Here is a 19,692-nt window from a genome sequence, read left to right on the forward strand (position 1 = left end):
GTTCTCAGAGCTTTCATTATTTCTGAGCATTTGCCAAAGAATTTTTAGCCTTTTTGTTTTTTATGAGCTCTTCCTTGATTTTTTCCATTTGTCGCATTGTGTGTATTGGTTACCTAAATTATGTCACATTCTTGCTCCCTGGACAGAAGAAAAACTTTTAATGCATGAAGATGAATGGAAAATAGCTAAATAATAAAGCCTACTCTTGTTGACACATGAGGACTATTGTTCACAGGAGATGAGGTTAATTTTGCAAATAACTGTTCCCCAGTGAACACAGTAAGTTTTTTGGTCTGATTGTTCATGACCAGAAAGAAATGAACAGCTATTCAGAATCAAAATGATTGTTTGCAAATGTATCTTTTGCAGAACAAAGAAAGGTTATTCTCATAGGAGAACTGTCTCTCCAGTTATGTCTACACAAACTGATGGAGCCACACTCTACAAACTGCAATCTATAAGACAGTGCAGAGTTTCCAATCTAGTTTTCAGTGAGGCTAGCCATTGCGTCCTGCATAGTGGTAGTACAGGGCTTAACTTATCTTGCCTGAGAAGTGTGAGTCACATATATCATACTTTTTGCTGTGTTTGACAGTTCTGTAAGCAGAGCCATCTGAGATTTCTTATTTCTTTGTTTTTGGTGAAATGTTTTGCACATATGAAAACACAGATTCTTTTAAACCAATACTTCTTATGAAATGCATTAGTTTTAATGATTTTTTTAATAGAACAAAAAGTTCTGTGGTTTAGGATGGAATTTCTGGAAAGATAAAAAGGCATTAAGAGCAGCCAGTGGTTAAGTGGAGTGTAGAAAACCAAGCTTAGTCTCCATGGCTTACATTAGACAAAGGTGAATGTCCCACAGTCCAGGTGAGTGAGTACTATTAAGCCCAAAATAGCAAAATGACTGTTCTTGAACCTGTCATCGTTTTCACATTTCATATTTTGAAGGACCTCAGTTTTGGTTCACAGAAAAGATGCTTAAAAACTGCAATTTATACAGAACTGAAAGTTTTTCTTGCTAACCCTAACAAGCATCATCTTTGCATAGCCCACATAACACTAATACTAAAATGAAGTCTAAGCTCTAAACAATGTTTTGCAAGAAGAATCAAAAGTTTTTTTTCAAGAAAGTAGAAAGTGAGAAATAAATGTATGTTTTAGAACCTCATCTATGCTTAGTAGATATCTGAACCCCCCCAAAATTACTTTATAAATACCTCTCTTTGGAGATATGACCAAATTGCAACAGATGACTGCTTTAGTTTGGTCTTCTGAAGACAGGAAAACAGTACGGAACCCTGAGAGCTTCCTAAAAATTCTTCTCTATACCCTCCTCTCCTCCTCCCCAAAAAAGGAGAAGGAGAAAAAAGCCAGTGGGAAAAACTTGGTAGAGGTGATTGCTCACCTCTGAACAGTAAATCTGTGTGCATGAGAACCAAACAGCATGTTTACAGGCTGCAGAAAGCACTGAGATTTGTGGAAATTTCTGTGAGAGAGGTCTGTGATACCAGTCTTTCTGTTGCTTCCTTTTGAAGAACACCAGCAAAGAGCAAATCTTCAGCTGGACTTGTGGATTCCTCAGCAGGACGTGGGGATTATGCAGATGTGAATATAGTTTATTTTGCCATCTAGATAAAGCATTCATTTTAATTCATTCTGTTTGCAAACATTTCTAAGTCCATCTCCTGATATGTTTTGCACAGTAATGACAGTTATGAACAATGCCCTCACATCCTGATGCAACTACTTCCTGAGCATATTGCCAATTTAGTGGGACAAGGTTCCAAAATGAGGACTTGTGCTCTCATTACTTTGGGCTAACTGAAGATGATACCTTTGTAGCCCAATGCCATTGCAGGAATTATAGTTTTCCCACGCTTGCTGTGATGCATCTGGAATTCTTACTGGTGCATGAAAAACAGGTATTGTCTGTTGCTGGTGTGTCTTGCTATGGGCTTAGCTTATCAAAACTTACCTTACACTGGTCCTCCCTCTTCACACTCCTCTCCTGCTCCTTTGTTTTGTCTTGTATTGGAATTTTAATTTTAAGGCATTTTCTATAAGCAAGTTTCTCTTGTAGTCCACGTGATTGTCAGGCATATTGGTTATAATCTTTAGAGGATTTGGTAGTTACAGCATTTAAAACCCCCATAGATTAATATGGATAAACAGGCATTGTCATCCTTCCCATGAATGCCCTGAAAGAGGCCTGTGTTTTATCTTGTATCATGCCCTTAACTGCTACAGCACACTGCCCACTCACGTTTTGCATTGCCCTCTGCTGTCCTACCTTGCTTTTGACCCAAATCCTTTTTCAAGCAGCCTTTGAGTCAGTGAGAGTTCATTAAAAAGATTCAAACACTGTTCTGGGTGTAATCCAGGCCTGCTGCAGTGTGCTGTCAGCTACCAGTGTTGGCACAGGGCTAATTGGGTGGAAATGCGGTCAGCCAAATCATGTTCTTTGATGGTACCTTCTGTTTTAAACTCTATTGGACTAGACTGAGGTGACATCAGAAGCACCACTTGTGATCTCCACAGAAATGGCGTATTATCAGAACTGTTCCTTTTAGAATCATTTTTGGGGAGGGTTTCCAGATGTCTCCAGGCTAAGCGGAACTGGTTCCATTCCTATGAAAAAATATTTTAAAATCCATTGTATGGCAATTTTCTAATGAATTAGTTTGTTTAAATAAAGTCAAGGATATGTAGAGGGGAACAGGGAATCTTGCTGCTGAGTCAGAGACAATTCTATTATTGCCTTGTTCTTACAGCCAGGATGGCAGACCAGGGAAAAAGGAGCTGCAGTGAAGTAAGCTGTCATTAATTAGTGCCTGAGGGCTACAACAGAAGCCTCTCTTCAGTCCAATGAATGTTTGAGGAACCCACCCGCTGCATAGCTTTGACAAATCTAACAAAGAAAGAAGACCAGAAATACGCTGGCAATTAAGGGAGAGGCAAGTATTGGAGTTACCTGTTCTGGGTTTACACCAGTTAGTTCAAGCAGCTGTAACAGTATAGTAAGGGCATCACAGGACATGGGGCTCAGCAGAAAGTGAGCCTTAGAAGACCCAGAGTCACAACTGGTCAGAAGCAAGGAAAGCTGGAAAGGTATCACTCTGCACTTGTCATGTTCTGATAATTTTTCATAGGTGTTGACAACTGCCATGGTTTAAGTCAGGACAGTAGTCCTCATGGCCCCTTGTGCTGACCCAATAGCAGTGCTGTGCTTCTACAGCTATATTGGGTCAGGTCTGAACAAGCTCATCTTAACATAGCTTGGAGTCTGTATGCCTCACTGAAATTTATGCTGCAGGTAGTAGCTTTAAAGATATTTCAAATAGAAAAATAGCCTTTCTTGGTTTGGCAAAAATTAGAATAAGAACTTGTGTTTGCTTGGCATCATTTCCTCATGATTAATATGAAAGTGTACTTCACTGTTATCAGCTTTTTCACGCTTAGGCATAATTTTTAAGAAATCTACTTTCTGAGGTGCACCGTTCTGTGATTTACACAAACATTAATGAAATGTATGCTTTAAAGAAAAAGACTTGCTTCCCTTTGCTCAGATTCACATATTAAGTTCAGCTACATGAATTTGGATGGTTACTGAAGTGAAGAAAGCCCCTGTTTATTTTTATAGAAAATAATTAATTGACTTCAGAGAAGAGGAAAGGAGTTTTCATTATTCTTCCCACATTTCTATAATGGGTAGTGGTGTCTGTGGAACACATAGTCTGAACATTATTCATCTTTCCCATGGGGATTATTAGAAGTGCATTAGGATTCTCTGAATTTGCTTACAAACCAAGATCAATTTCTAAGTAAGACTAAATGAAGAAAAATTGTGGTGCATTAACACAGTCCACTGTAGTAGCTGCTTTATAATGAGCGTTGAGACACACCATAATGCAGTCTATTGTTCCAAGTATCTTTTATACGCACGCTGCCTACCTTTTATGAAGTAATTGGAATTTAACGTGCTACAGCTTTGAAATGTATGAAGCCAAACCCTTAATGTGGGAAGCTTCTGGGATTAAACAGTTTTGCAATGAGAAATCTTAAATGTGTTTTGACTAATTTCATTCAAGGTTCATCTACAGTGTTTTTGTATAAGTGAATCTCTTAATTTTATGGGCCTTACCACTCTAATTAGAGATGTCATTGTTTTCATTTTACATTTCAGTCCTGAACATTTCTAATACAGCCATAACATTTTTACTTAGTAATGAACTTATTGTTATAAAATGTCAGTCGCTGATTAGAATTTTAGAAATTAAATTTTTAAATGCATGATCACAGGTTTGGCTAGCTGATGTTAGGTAATTAGTTTTGCTGTCTTGCCCCTTTTGCTGAATATCCAATAGGTGTGCCTGCTCATCAAGTAGATCAGTACAACAGAAAAGGATCAGTGGATTGATGGAGTTGGTGCTGAGGGCCTTACATGTACACTCAATGCATTCTGAGGTTTCCACTTGGACTGATTTTGTTCCTCAGACTGAATGCCTCAACCATATGTGATCTGAAAGACCAAATGTTGATTTGGACCCTGATACGCCCATAAGAGCCTGTCTTGACTTTAGTGCACATCAGAGCACAGCTACTACTTTAATTTCCTCTGACAGGGGTCCAGTTCCTGCAGACCAAACCCACTTTGTGAAGTGAAGCAATGTAGAGTAAGCAGGGACAACTGGGGCATGCACTTCAAAACTGCACTGTTTCTTTGAACCAAAACCACCATAGGACATAGCCTTATTTTACTTTGGAGGTTGCTGCCCTTTAGTGAGGTGACCCTTTCTCTCATCCTCAAGGAACCTGAATGTACAACTGCCAAAGTATTTCCTGTGAAAGGGTTTATTTTGATAGCTATCCACATGAAGCTTAACGGTGATCATCTGTAGTGAGGAATAGACCAATGCCAAAATAACATGACTAGTTCAATGTATGATTGCAGTGTATTGACAGAACTGACAGTCACATTCCTAAAGGAAGACTGTCTAAAGAATCATATTACTTTTTCTCCCTGTCAAGATTGCACTGATTTGCCATGCACGGTATACTTGATACTGCCAAGTATGTTGTTAGACATAGATCCTCATGTTATTACAAAAAAAAAAAGTTAAAAATCTGAGTTTATATTGTAAGTAAAATTGGTTCAACATAGTTGCTGTACTCTTCATTTTCATCTCTAGCAACTAGATTAATCTTACACCTTGATCTGATTGGAAGTTTTCTGCCAAAACAGGTTTTCAATTCCATGACACCAAAGATGTTTTCCACAAATGCAGGTTTTGAGAACTATAATGACAGCTTGCTTGATGACCAGTGGAGACCACGTGTTGTCTAAGATTTCATACCCTTTGATCATCGCCAGTTCACCTATCAGATCTGGACTCTGCAAATCCCCTGTTCATATGAGGAAGTTTTAGGCCTCAAGTCTCCCTGCTGTGTTCCCAGGTTCTTAGACCCAGCTCAGATGCTCCCTGGTGTCTCTGGAGCCACCCTTTTTGCCCGGTGAGGACCTGAGAAGGTACAAATCTTGTGAGGCCTGGTTCTGCTGAAGCTTCTGAGTTTGGGATCCTGGTCTCATCTGCTTTCCAAAATACTTAAATCATTATTTCTTAATCAATATTTTCCAACCTGGATTCTGCTAAAAATGATAAATTTTTTTCCTCAAAAGGAATGTGTTTATCTTCTTATTCTCACACCACCTATTACCATAGAAATATATGTTCCAGTATTGGACACAACTCTGTATCTCAGTGGCTCTTTTCAATCATTTTTGAGTCTTGCATGTATTAGGTGCAGAGTACTAACTTCATTTTACATAGATTTGTTCAAGGAGATAAAGCAGATTCTCACGGTTCTTTTAGGTATTTCCAAAATGCTAAACCCTAGTTCAGCCCAAGATTTTGGATGAAGTTTTAGGGAAATTCTAAAGAGAATGTGAACCGAGTTACACTTAATTTAAAACTGAAGTTCAAAATTCTGTTTCTTTAAGTTTCAGGAATTTACAAAATATTTCTCCTACTCCATCTGTTATTAATGTTGACAGAAAGACAGACTTTTCGGCAGTCATTTGAAACCCTCAGACATATCACCACTTTCTAATTAGTTGTCTGTAAACGCAGTATGATGTTAGAGTTAAAAAAGACATACATGTATTAATGCATCCTGTCCATCTTCCTGTCAACATCCTTACAATGTATTTTCAAGTGTTTTACTAGTGCCTTAAAGAAAAGACTTACATGAGGTAGCTTACCACACTTGCCTCAGGAGTCTGTCGCTGCCATTAATATAGCCTGTTTAGGCCTAGGGAAACTGGATATTTATCTATGTCTTCATTTCCATTTTATTATTTCTGGTTGTGTCCCCATCTGCCATATCACCCTCTTTGACATTAACACCTTGTAGATATTTGTAGATGATTATCATGTTTTCCCTATTGAGTAATACCTAGCCAAGCTGTGACTATTTATGGGGGTTTTACTTTTCTTCCTTAAACAAATCCTTTCAAGGGTCTGAACAGATTGTTGATCTTTCCAGAAATCACTCCTGTTGACAGCACCTAGGTTCTAACTTAATATTCTTGGTGCGGTTGAACTAGAATTCTGTAGGAAGAAACTATTTAGAGTGTCATAAGATGTTCATAGCCCCAAATTACTTTTTTTTATGTGACCAGATTGCATGTTAACTCAAGTTCATTTTGGTCTTCACTCAGGAGACCTTACACAGGATTTTCCAATTTTCTTTCTTGAATTGTGTATTTTTAGTTTGGAGTATTTTTCTAGATGCATTCAGTTTGTGTGATCAGCTAACTTCAAATGTGTGTTGTTTATTATAGATCATTAACAAACACAGTAAATAAAATTCAGCATAATTTATTTTTATTTACTAGACGCAAGTACAAGTGAGATGAAGTTCAAGCATATTTCATCTACTTTATTTCATTTATCCACTAATTTCAACTCAAGTTAAATACAAATAAAAATGATTAAATTGACATGATTTAATCTTCACAAAACTACAGCTAGAGTCTCTGAAATGTCTAGTGATTTCTTTCTCTCCAACAATTTTCCCTTAATTTATTAAGGCTAAAAGATAGAATTTGAAGCAATAATATCAAGAATAATTTTCTTTTTTTTCTCCTATAGATAATCATAGCTATATTTAGCTTTCCAGTGTCATTTCTGTTGTTTCCTGATTTTAAAAGAACTATTATTTTATTAGTAAGGTTGGTAGCTAACTTGTTTGCTTGTGTTGGCTGCATGCTCTCCACAGATGACCTACTAAATAAATACTATCTTACAAAAAAGTCCATATCGATGTCAGAAATTTTAATGGTTATTTTAACAAACCCATTAATGTAAAGATCACTTTCTACTTATCCTTTTTTCCTCTGTTTTTTCTGCTGTGGGGATAACACTTATTTTAGGTGATTCAAATGGTTGCTGCTTCTTTCTGCTTTTCTCACATTGACTTGATTATATATCACTGTCCCATTCTGAAGGTACGGAAGGGGGAATGAGAGTCGGATAGTCCTTTACAATCATCTGATGAAAGTTGAATTAATTTTTAAAGAAAAATATGGGGGTTTTTTGGTTAGCAATTTAAGGGAGGATTGTCAAGTTGGTTGCTCTTTTTCTTTGTGGGAGAATTTGTATATTTTACTCCTGTTTTTCAGTGACACCAGTTACATATATGACATGTATGTAGGGTATGAAAAATATGGTGCACCAGAGAATAAAGGGACTCCTTCTGTGAAAACACATCTTGCATGCATTTGGGAGGAAAGGAGTAAAGAATGGGACTAAAAGGTAAAGGAGTTGTTAGCTCTTGTCAGCAAAGGTTGAACCAAGAGAGATGGCTTTGGATCAAGAAGTTGACTGGAAAAGTTCCAAATAAAGCACAATCAAACAAGAGCAACAGCAGGAAAGAAGCAAGTGATGATAATGCTGGATAAGCAAAATCCAGGGCTAGGTATCTGTGTGCTTCAGCTGCCAAATTCACCCAATTAGCGGTGTTAAAGGTTGGCTGGGTAGCAGTGACAAACAATGACGTTATAGATATGCCATGCTATCATCTGCTACTGCATCCAAAACTAAATTAGTGTTTAACTTGTCTAGTGATTTTCAAAAGAATGTGCAAGGATAATTGAGGCTTAAAGTCTCCTTGTCTTTCTTTTTTGGTCTTTCTTGCTCACACAAATAAAAGCAGAAATATGTTTTTATTTGTGTATATGTTTGTGGATTATAGAAAAATAAATTAGCTGATAAAAGCTTGTGAAGATGGGCAGAGGTAATCTTAACTAAGCGTATTAACATGTTTGAATTTTGGAATTTGCAAAACTAATAATATGTATAAAAGGAATTATTATAATATATGTATTATGATTGGGATTTTTTACAGAATGTACAAGCTAAAATCACATATATGTGTTCCCATGATTTGTTCTTTATCGGTGTGTCTCTGACGGGGGGGGGGATGAGTGTGAGACACAGAGGAAGAGACCACTGAATGAAGTGAAGGAAAGTCATTAGACTGAACATGGAAATCTTTGCTTCCCCTAAGTGATTCACCTTCATCTGAGAGCAATTTGTCTCCATCTGTTTGGATTTGTCATGTTCTTGACATCATCAAGTCTTCATTTGCTCATTGCTTTGAAAATAAGGTTGAAATCTTTCTAGTCATGAAAACACTGGAACATTCAAATTTATCCTAAATATTCTCTTAAAATTGCAGTGCAGTTAACAATTTTATCTGAAGCAGTTGAAACAAACAATAAAATAGTATCACATTTCCATTCATGGCACATCTGACATGCAATAATCATCAGATATCGCTTGTAGATTTGCAGCTTAAATCTAGGAATAGAAGATGTTACATTTTACATGAGTTACAGAGTGATTTTGTCATTGATTTCATTAACCGTGAAAATTTTCAGTGAAGATAACAGAGCTGTACAAAATACTCTCTGAGTTCTGATGCTAGCTTTTGTTATACTTCTTTTGTGGTCTCAAGGAAGTTTGATTGACTTGCTGAAGTGCTGGCTATACATGAGTCTGTTTTGCTAAAATCCTCAGTTCAGTGCAAAACAGCACCCTTTCTCTTCATGCTCATTCTGTTCGTTGTATGAAATAGTTTTTCTCAACTCAGTGGATTTGCCTGTCTGACAGACTTAAAAAAAATCATTATATGTGAATGTGTGTTTTGATTTTACTGAGGGGGAAATTCACTTTCCCTGCATAAATTGGAAGTTCTGTGATGGTGAAGTACAAAGGCCAATAAGGAGTGTTAATAAACCCCTTCCCAATTATAGCCAAGGTGAAGTCTTAGTCTCTTGTTTACAGGATCCACATGATCACAGAGCCTCTTTTCTCTTTGTATGCAATTGCCATTGCCTGTTAGGCTAATCATTACCTGCCAGCTCTGAAGACTTGCTCCAGGCTTAAGAGGAAGGTAAATTCTACAAAAATCGTACACCCCAGCTCTCACATTGAAACTTTCTGTGCTTTACAAAATTTATTCTTTAGTTAAGCATGAGAGAGAGCGGTCATGTTGCACATTTAGTATTTAAATCTCTATGATGATGGCAATGCCCAAAGTTTCTTCACTAGGAAGCAAACTATTTTTTAGCTATTATAACTTGCAACACTAAGCATTCCTTATGCACAGCTTGGGATGTTATTAGCCTTTTATCTTTCCATGTGGTCATTCCTTGATTTACTGTATTTCAAAAGAGGGCACATGTTGACTTCTTTCTGGTATTTGTCTATATTTAATTGGATAAATTGTTTGTTAGATTGAGAGGTGCTAAAGGAACTAGTCTCTCCACTTTCCCCAACTTATGAACATGCATATTTGCAAAACCTGGCCCATTAATGTTTTTGTCATGCCTGTGTCCATATGGAGGAGGGGGCGTTAATCAATTTTTTATCTTGATTATGTTTACCTTGGTGCTGATTGCAAGAAGCAGGGGGATCCAGTAGAAACTACACACTTAAAATGTATCTCCAGTTTGTGCAAAAATTATTAAAACATCTTGCAGTGGTAAAGGCTTAAATGACATAGGCAACAATTTAGGTCTCTTTAACAGTGTACAAGTCTTTGGAAAGAATCTTGATACAGATGCATCATTAGTGTACATAGGCTAGATAAGGTTGCTTCTATTAGTAAAACTGTAGGATTCTTATACATCAATGGTTTATGTAGATTTTAAAGTTGTTATGCAGCAGATCCTTGTTGATTAGTTCCAGGCTCTTCCCAAAGCAGATCAACATGAATTTCATCTATGCATAAAAGCACATACTATGATCAAAAGACAAAGCATGACTTTTCCATTGAAAGGTCATTTCATTTAACAATTTCAAAGAATGCAGGCTAGATTCAAAGAACATTATGTTAAAATATCTGAAAAAATTTCTGCTGTTCTACAAATAGAATGATCTTCTGACAGCGTCCTGTCCATCAACACCTGTTTCTTTGATCCTTTATGCACAGGAGTGTAGCTCATTTTATGCAAAAAAAGATGAAAGTGTGTCAACTTTTCCAATCTGAGTGTTGGCTTCATCTCACTTATCTTTAGCATGAGGTGTCTAAGCTAAACTTACCATTAACTGTCCCTCTTTGTTCCACCAAGAGTTAGACACCTTCAGGAGTGATTGATCCAGCCCCTCCTAGGTGCCAGTTTTGGAATGTGAAGAATTGCAGCTTTGAGGTTATTTAACTCCTTGGTTTAGAAGGAGTCTAGAAATCTAACTTAAATGAGCTGCCTGACTTCCAGGTGGTTGAAATTAAGTGAAATCCACCTTAAATGACTAGATTAGCAAAAGCATTGAAGACTGTTTCTTAAGGTTAAAACCCTTACACTCAACTTTTTTTTTTAGCATACAATTTTTTTGTTCCCTTAAATATTTTGAGCATGTGTCATTTATCCTTGTTAAAATATCACCCAATCCGTTCAGTATATGTCATATGATGGCACTGTGAGACAAAGATGTCCTCCTACACTAAGGATCAAACAGAACTTTCTGATGAATTTTTTTCTTTTTTGGGTGTCAGTGGAGAGGAGCCTGGGAAAAATCCTCCAGTGCTATGTGGGCTTGCTTGAATGATTAGCTCTTTTTTAAGTGCCTGAACACACAGATTCACATAGTAATTAAATTCCTGCTGTGGAAATTACTATTCAAAGAAAACAATAAAAATGTTTTTTATTAAACACTATATCAGCAATGAAATGCAACATTTTATTGGTGAGGGAGAAGCAGCTTATGAAGAAGCACATTAACATTAATGTCTCTTCTTTGGAATCTTAGGGGAAGGGATATAGGACTTATTTTTCTGTTCAGCAACTCTAGAAATTCTCATTTACATGGTTTTTACTCCTCCCCAGTAAATAATTTCAGGTCAGGTGTTTTCTTACAGATGACCCACATCCTCTTCTAACCTAGACCCTGAGCAGTGCCATAGTGAATTCACATGATGACCCAGGACAGAATTTGGCCCAAAAAACCTTGCCCTAGTATAAACTTTCCTTTGGTGTTAGAACTAATGAGGCCCCAAAACTAGTCTGAATCTTTGGTTTTGATTTTTACTTCATCTAGTTCTACTTTGTACTGCTAATGAAGACTCACAGGGGTATAATTTTTCATCATAGGGTATGAAATATAGAATCATGGAGTAAAGGAAGTTGGAAGGAACCTCTGGATGTCATCTAATCCAACCACTATTCAAAGAAGGGCTAACTTAGATAATAGTGGAAGAACTTAAGGGGAAAGAGAAAAGGAATTTCATCCTTCAAGTCTGGGGCTTCTTTATGTAGAAATGCTTCATAGCACCTTGTTCCACATGCAGTAGAGATGACTGTAGGCCAAGACCATAGTCCAGGGTTGTACATATGCAATGTGCATCACATTGGTTATAATTTAATTGTATGTCTTTTACACAAACCACATGATTTCTTTACACAATAACTATATTAAATGGATTTATTGATCCCAAGGAATTAAATCTCTGTTAGTTTATTATTGTATTTTTCATTGACCTTGTATCATTTTCTCTGGCTTTTGCTTCAGACAGGTTGAATAATTCTAAGTCTATGAGTAAGAAATCTCGGAAATTCTCATTAGAAAAAAGCTAAGTGTTCATTTCTCCAAATGTTGTTCCAACATCGGGGAAATATATCCTGTAGTTAAGTTCTATAGAACACCTTGTGAAATTCAAAATGATCTAAATTTTCCTCTGAGCAGGTCTGTTTCTTGGCAACAATTCTGTAGTGAGCTGTACTGTCATATGTCCCTTTCCAGAAAGACACTGTGATATTTATAAATCTATCTAAGAATACAGATAACCCACACACTAAAACATATGTCAGGGCATAGCTGTCAGTCCTGTCAACTTGCAGTTCTTTGAAGGAGCAGAAAGGCACATTGACTCACCAATGTATGGCCCTGATTTTAGACCTCTGAGATCTGTAGAGTCTATTTTGCATTAATATATTTTACAAATAAATGTCCTTGTGTAAAGCATATGTTGAGATTTAGAGATATCACTGTTGTAGAAGCTGCTACAAAATATCAGATCAGATAACTTCTTAGGAATTTGGCACATTCTGTTTGAAAAGATCTGGCAATGCATCATGGACTAATAGCTAAGATACTCTGGGAGAGGTGATTTTTTTCCTTTCTGAAGGACACTGCAAGGACAGAAGGCATAAGGTCCTTACTGAAACAGAGTATCCCTCGGTATGTTAGGGCAGAAAGTGAGGAGTGCTTTATTTGTCTGAGAAATTATAGTTTACGGATATCCACATATATTATTGAAAGATGTTGTAAGTCCTGATCCAGCAGAACACTTCCTTTTTATTTAAATGCTTTGTTGGCTTGGGACATCCATGTGCCTGGAAGTATTGCCATACAGCTACTGGCCTCGTATCAGCCCTAAGCTCTGCTACCAGCTCAGCACAAAGTCTTGAGCAGCTGCCAGTCAGTCACATTATTAAGGCTTGAAATGCTCCAGGCTGGCTGAGTCGAGGATTACTTCTGCCCATGGTTGCTTTCCAAACTGTGTCACCTACTTCCCAGCCTGCCCTCACTTCTTCAGTTCAGTGTCTGTGTAAGGCAGGCAGTTCTGTGAAAATGAATTTTGAGTCCTTCTGGATGCAGTTAACCTGTGAGGCAATCTGAGACTTCTCTTTCTAGCATGGGAGTATGTTTTTCAGAGTGTGAGAACTGTTTATTAAGGTCCTTCTCTCTGTGTGTGCGGTGGGAAGAATGTGTACAGCTACCACTCCCGTGAAATATTATCGTAGTTCATATTTGAGGAGGAACTGTGAACAACAAACACCTTTCCTCTACAGAAAGGATTTCTTTTGGCTCAGGAAATCCCTGAACTAAAAATTACTAAAAATGAGCAGGTATTTTTGCCCTGTGCTTATCACAAGACAGTTTACATGTACCTTTGGTTTGAATTGGAAAGTCTGCTTGCGTGTTATAACATCAACTACTCTTTACTGGCCGACAAAAAGAAAGGTACCCACAGACTCTTTCCTTTCAATACTGTCCACAAAGAGCTGCTTCTTTTCAATTCAGAAGTCATTCTTTGCTGTCATGTCCTTATGCAATTCTTCCTGCTGTTGCCTGTCAGGGAAGATGTCTCTGATGTCTCCTTTCTCTTCTTCTGAATTAAGCACAGGTCATGCTTTTTAAAATAGATTTGTATAAGCCCTTAACCAAGACTGCAGATACTTCTGCTAAGCACCCTGTACATAAGAAGCTTGAAGAATAATTAAAAAAGCAGTTAATTTTCCTTTCAGGAATCATTACAGCTTGAACCATTGTTTTGTGGTCTAATTAATAAAGGAAGTATTTTTAAGTCTCATAATGCAATGTCTCAGTTTTGACTGAAGGGAAATATGGGTTTTAATGTGTTCTATTGGTTATCAACATGCAGACATATACTGGTCAGAAATCATAGATTTGAGGAGGTTTTCTAAAATGTTCTTGTGGAGACAAGTACTACTTCTCAGACTGTAGAGTGGTGTCTTTCCATTTGCATTTTAATGTCAGAGTTTTTTTACTGGAAAATTATGCAGGGAAATGAGGAGAGGGAAAGGAGAACACATTTTTCAAAAGGGTTTCAAAAGAGAAAAAGCTCTAGAGCTTTGAACATAAAGCAAATAACTGGATTTGCTTATTGTGAACATACTGATTAACAGAAAACCAAAATATTTTTATGCTTATCATCCCTGTTCCTGTTTGTTCTTGACTTTTCTCTCTCAGTCCAGCCTGGACTATCAGTTCTCATTGATACCACTTCTGGCACATTTCCCCATCAGAGGATGACCATAGCTCCAGTGCTCCTTATCTTTGCTTATGAACTTTCTTTATCTGTCACTATTATACAAAACCACTATCCTTCCCATCACTCAGGTATTAGCCACTATTGCTCCCTGTGCCTTACCCTGTAGGCAATATCCAAATACTGCTACATTTTCTTTAGAGTTTTTGGAAGCTTCTTTTCCTTTCCACATAGCTATGTTTTTCCTCTTGTCCTCCATTGATCAATGCAGGATGCTTTTCGTTTACGCCTCTGACACTCACCTCAGCTTTTCTCTACCTCACTATTACCACAGCTGCTGCAAAGATCAAATTAATTAATCTTTCTTCTCCCTGTCATTTTCCACTTTAAATCTTTCCATTGCAGCCAGTTCAAGTTGGTCCTCTTTATCTAAAAGGCCTCTCACAGGTCTCTCGCTCTTTTTCACACCTGTTCATGTTTCATTCCCCATTGTGCCTTCCAATATTCCCCTCCAGAAATATCTTTTGCGTTTGTCCATCTCTTCACTGTTCCTTAATTATGGGGGTCTGGTATTTTCTCGGGGTTTTTTTCAGGGCTGTCTTCTCTTTGTGATAGTTTCCAAAGAGTTATCTTGCCATTTGTATGCATAATGCCTCTGAACTTTCGGTCTCAGTTATATGCTGCCCTTTTAACATTAGCCAAATAATTAAGGACAGATAAAGGAGCAGTCAGTACAGATGAAGAGCATGCATTTTATTAAAAATGCTCAATTTAAATATAAGATAGTTCATATACATATAATGTATATTACACGTATATTTAAAGGACATAAATGAATAAATAGAGTTATGATAGACAAATAATGCATCCTAGTGTTGCCACCTAATTTGCATTTCATATGTTATTAATAATCTTTAATGGTAACTGTTCTGGGAAAGCACTGATAAGGGCTGCATATACAATATAGCTTGGGAACTATAACTATATAACTTCCCAAGCAAGTTTTGCATATATTGCAAAAGTAACTTTTAATTTTTTATTGCATTTTTTGCTACCAGATTTTCCTTCCACTCTAATGTATACTCTCATTTCCACTTTCCAACAGCAAAACAAAGCTAGTGCTTTTTCTTATAGTTTCAATCTGGCTTTCACATTTGTTTAAATGCACCCTAGAAGAGGTCACAGCAAGTGGTTTGTGATTCTTAAATAAATGTGCAGAGTAGTATTGGAACAAATAGGTAGCATTAGCTCTGTTCTTAAAATTGTGTACAAAATAACTAATCCTTTTCCCATCTCACAAAACCAAGACACTGTAAGTTCATTATTTATTGAAAGCTGACAGCATAATTGCTGTTGTGTAAGCAAGACTTTCTGCTTATAATCTTTTGCTGACGGCAGGTACTGACCTCACTAATATGTAGAAGGGCTGTTTTCTCACTTCTTGACTGCAGGAGCACTTTTTTCACTGGAAGTGAACAATGAAGTTTAAATGTATGTTGTGGCAAAAGCAGGAAATCTTCATGCCAAATATGACCAAAATAATGTAGGTGTGATGGGTTTGCACAGATGTTCACAGCCAAAGCAAGTTTGTGGGTGCTTCCCAGCCCAATAGGGTAAGAGTATTCAAAGGATTTCAGTAGCTGCCTTCCAAACCGTAGTAAAGGTTTGAAAGCTCAATCAAATTTGAGTGCTATTTATTCACAGATTATTTTTTAAAAAAAAATCCTAGTCTGTAATTAACAGCATTATTGTGAAGATTGAAGGTTTTATGTTGCCTGTGAAAATGTTGTAATCAGTATCACACTGAATGCAGAACGACATGTTCTTAAGTTACGCATGGGCTTAGTGTATAGCAGATATAATGCTATACCCATTGTCTGTGACATATAAGAGAGCAAAAAAATGAAAAGGGTGCTTAGCTGCATGATAAAAGTCTTGGACACATGGGAAGAACTATAGTCACTGAAATAATGTGGGGTCCCACGAGTTCGTAGAACTTCATGGACACCAAAGTTATAAAATGCTGGCATTTGTCTTAACATAAAAAAGTGCTAACAATGATTTTTTATTTGTATTTGAGTAAATATATATTGTGTTATTAAAAAAATAGGGTTTGACAGACAAAAGCACAGTGTGATAACTGTGAATTGAATAGGTCAAAGGACCATACTGAGTATAGTATTAGTTAAGTGACTCATTCAGACACCATCAGACCCTCTGTTTTAGTAGCTGCTATTTATTTTCTTCATGTTATCTCTTGTTTTGCAACAGTCCAGTTCCTATGAGTAAGAGTATTCTCAGAAGATATAAATATTTTCTTTTCATTTTTTAATGTAATAAAGTTAACAACAGAAAAAGACTTTCCTATTTGTAAAAATTATTTTCTTGGCAAACACAATTGCTAATATGTATGCAGAATAAATCCCTGTTTGATTATTCACTCTGAAAGAAACTTAGATGTTGAATTCAAGCTTTACAGATCAACGTAATCGCCACATCTCAGTTACATGGGATGATTGCTAGAATAGTCACATGGATTTTTTTTTTATTTGCTGGGGATTTATTCCTCCTTATTTTGAGGGGATACAATTATTTTTAAAATCATTGGTGCCTTAATCTTCAGCATCTTCACTGGTGCAGTATCTCTCAAGTCTGACAAAGTGAGAAAGACCTTAGACCTTGAGGAGTTTAGAAGGAAAAAAACACAAAGAAGATAAAAGCACCATATTCATTCACTCCACTTTATTACTCTTTGCCAGTTTGAGAAAATTTGGGTCTTACTTTAAAGCCTGTGTTAGAAGTGGTGCCAAAAATAACCCTCTGTAATGTATCTATTTGTGTAATTTGATGGCTGATATTGCAGTAACTCTTGGTGATCCCATCCTATTCTGTTCATGATCCCTGTTTTGACTGTTGTAGTCTCCAGCAAACATGCACAAAAGAAGAAAATAGTTTTAGTAAAAAGATAACCACGTTTTTGTTCTTTTTTTAACTGCATCTGATTTACACTAGAGGAATGGGAGAGCCTGTTTTCTTCCAGTTCACTCTTTATTCTTTGGTTTATTATTTCTTTGAAAGGGTTGCTGTGACTGGCTTGTAAATAAGTGTTAATGATATTATCATGGGAAGCACAAGAGAGACAGACTGACATGGATCTCATGTTTTTCCAGATGAGGATAGGCATTCACTCAGGATCGGTGCTGGCCGGTGTCGTTGGTGTAAGAATGCCACGTTATTGTCTCTTTGGGAACAACGTCACCCTCGCAAGCAAGTTCGAGTCAGGAAGTCACCCACGCCGCATCAATGTCAGTCCAACCACATACCAGTAAGTTCTCTTAGACTTTTCATTCTGTTTTCATTTCAGCATGTTTTGAGTTTGATCTTGTAACATGTTCTGTCCTCAACACGTGAACTTTAACAGAAAGTTGGCAGGGCACCAGGCCAACTGCAAAGAGTTGTTGCATGGGACTGTCGGTCTTGCATTGGTAGGTTTGCATCAGAATGCACAACGAAGTCAGGCAGTGGAGGCAAGGAAGCACAACAGGAGGTCCAACCATTCCTGCCTAAAATAGCATGTAACAGAAGAAATGGGAGATGTCTCCCAAAGCACCGTAATTTTATGTGCTATTACATCTTTAGGCTAAGGACTTGGGTTCCACCTGCTAAACACAGTCTGTGGAGAGAAGCATATTCCCATTGGCTCAGAAGAAAGTCTTTAATTTTGCCAGTGAGGCCAAGCTTTCAAAGAGTTTTCATGATTTCTTGAAGACAAAATTTCTTATATAGCACTGTAAAGAGACACTTGATAGAAGCATTTTCTTAATGTAGGAAAAAAGATTGAAAGTGGCAAAGCATTATCCCAAGCTCTTTGAAGAAATTATGCAAATAGAGAAGGCTTGATTAAATCTGGTTATGAGGAACAGCTCCTAAATAAAAAAGGTGTTCCTTACTGTTGAAATTTGACAGCTTGACTATTAGAATTTCTGCTGCTTGGATTAATACTGATGTATTCACTTTTTTGGCAGGAGATCTCAATCTTACTCTTTCTCCAGTGTTCTGTATCTGCAGTAATTTTCTGAAGTACGGTTTTGCTCAGGTTTTGGGACTGTTTCTCTGTGGTAAATCTGTATGCAATTGCTCAAACAATACTGCTTTTCTTTCTTTTTTTCTTTATACAGAACTGTGAATCTCAATATTTATTTTTTCCCCATAACTATCTGTGTAAATTAAAGTTTTAAATGGAATTTCTTCATCCAAAAATTGAAGCATCTGATATGCTAAAATATAAATCAGTCAGAAATTAAAGTTAAAAGTAATTAAAACCAGTGAATAAAATTATATTCTTCTGAACAGCCCATTCACTCAAGATCAGATTTGCAAAATGGAGGAAGTGTAGCTATTGAACAAGAGGCAGAAAAACTGAATAGACTTCTGATCATAAAGTGAACAGAAGCAGATTCATACAATTGTCTGGTAACATGCAAGAGAAACAGACCCAACCTACTATTGGGTATAGAAAATCTGTTCATTTAAATAAAAATAAATTCAATAAATATATAGGAAATTGCTGTTTGGAACTTGGTGTCACTTGAAAAGAAATTGTCTTTGGGACCTTCCAGATACAGTGTTCTAGTGGCTTTGCTTCCTGGTCTTCTACTGTGGGTAGGAGAAACCCTCTAAGATGTTATTTGAAAAGTGAACACAAGATTGTTCACCAGTTGTGTCCCAGTTTTGAAAACATAATCAGTAGCAGGGCCTTTGGTGTTAGTTTTATACAAATGGAGGTAAGTGATTCTGGCAAAAAGTGACCGAGGCCCTATGACAGGGACCTGAACTTTCCTTGTACAGGAACAGTTCTTACAAAGGGATGTTCTCCAACCTGAGAATGTCTTCAAGATATTCTGAAAGTGCAGTCTGTCCTTTTTCAGAAGAGAGATCTTAGTGCTTCACAAATGTGGTTCAGGGGTGTGATTCCACTCAGGCCTATGGTGTTGTTCAAGTTTGTGTCCCTGAGAGCAGAAATTGGTGAGCTAGAGTGTTACATATTTTAAGAAAAATACAGTTGGAAATGTAAGTAGTGAGTATTTGTGGGGCCAGTGATGTACGAAACTCTTTTCTTGGCATGCTGAAGCCAGATTTACTTTTCGAGTACCAGTGCCAGTTCTGTTGGGTTTGGTTATGAGAGTGATATGGCACCTTCTCTGTGAGACAACAGATTTGTGGTTATTGTTGAGCAACCTGATCTAGTTGAAGAAGTCTCTGCTCATGGCAGGGAGGTTTGACTAGATGACCTCCAAAGGTCCCTTCCAACCCAAACCATTCTATGATTCTATGATTGTATGTTTTCTTTTCATCGTATTGCTGGTAAAAAGTCTGTTCTGAAAGCCAGTTTGA

At 37.1% G+C, this 19,692-nt stretch overlaps 1 protein-coding gene across 1 annotated transcript in view; it reads left to right on the plus strand.

Annotated features, from left to right (window-relative positions):
- The window catches only part of GUCY1A2 (guanylate cyclase 1, soluble, alpha 2), a 147,337-nt gene that overhangs the window by 117,423 nt on the left and 10,222 nt on the right, over window positions 1–19,692 (plus strand). Inside the window, exon 7 of the mRNA XM_010562129.1 lies at window positions 17,469–17,623. Coding sequence (XP_010560431.1) covers window positions 17,469–17,623 — 155 coding nt within the window. The remainder of the gene's footprint in view (window positions 1–17,468; window positions 17,624–19,692) is intronic.

Source organism: Haliaeetus leucocephalus, unplaced genomic scaffold (genome assembly GCF_000737465.1).
Source record: "Haliaeetus leucocephalus isolate CR32 unplaced genomic scaffold, Haliaeetus_leucocephalus-4.0 Scaffold155, whole genome shotgun sequence".
NCBI classification, from domain to species: Eukaryota; Metazoa; Chordata; class Aves; order Accipitriformes; family Accipitridae; genus Haliaeetus; species Haliaeetus leucocephalus.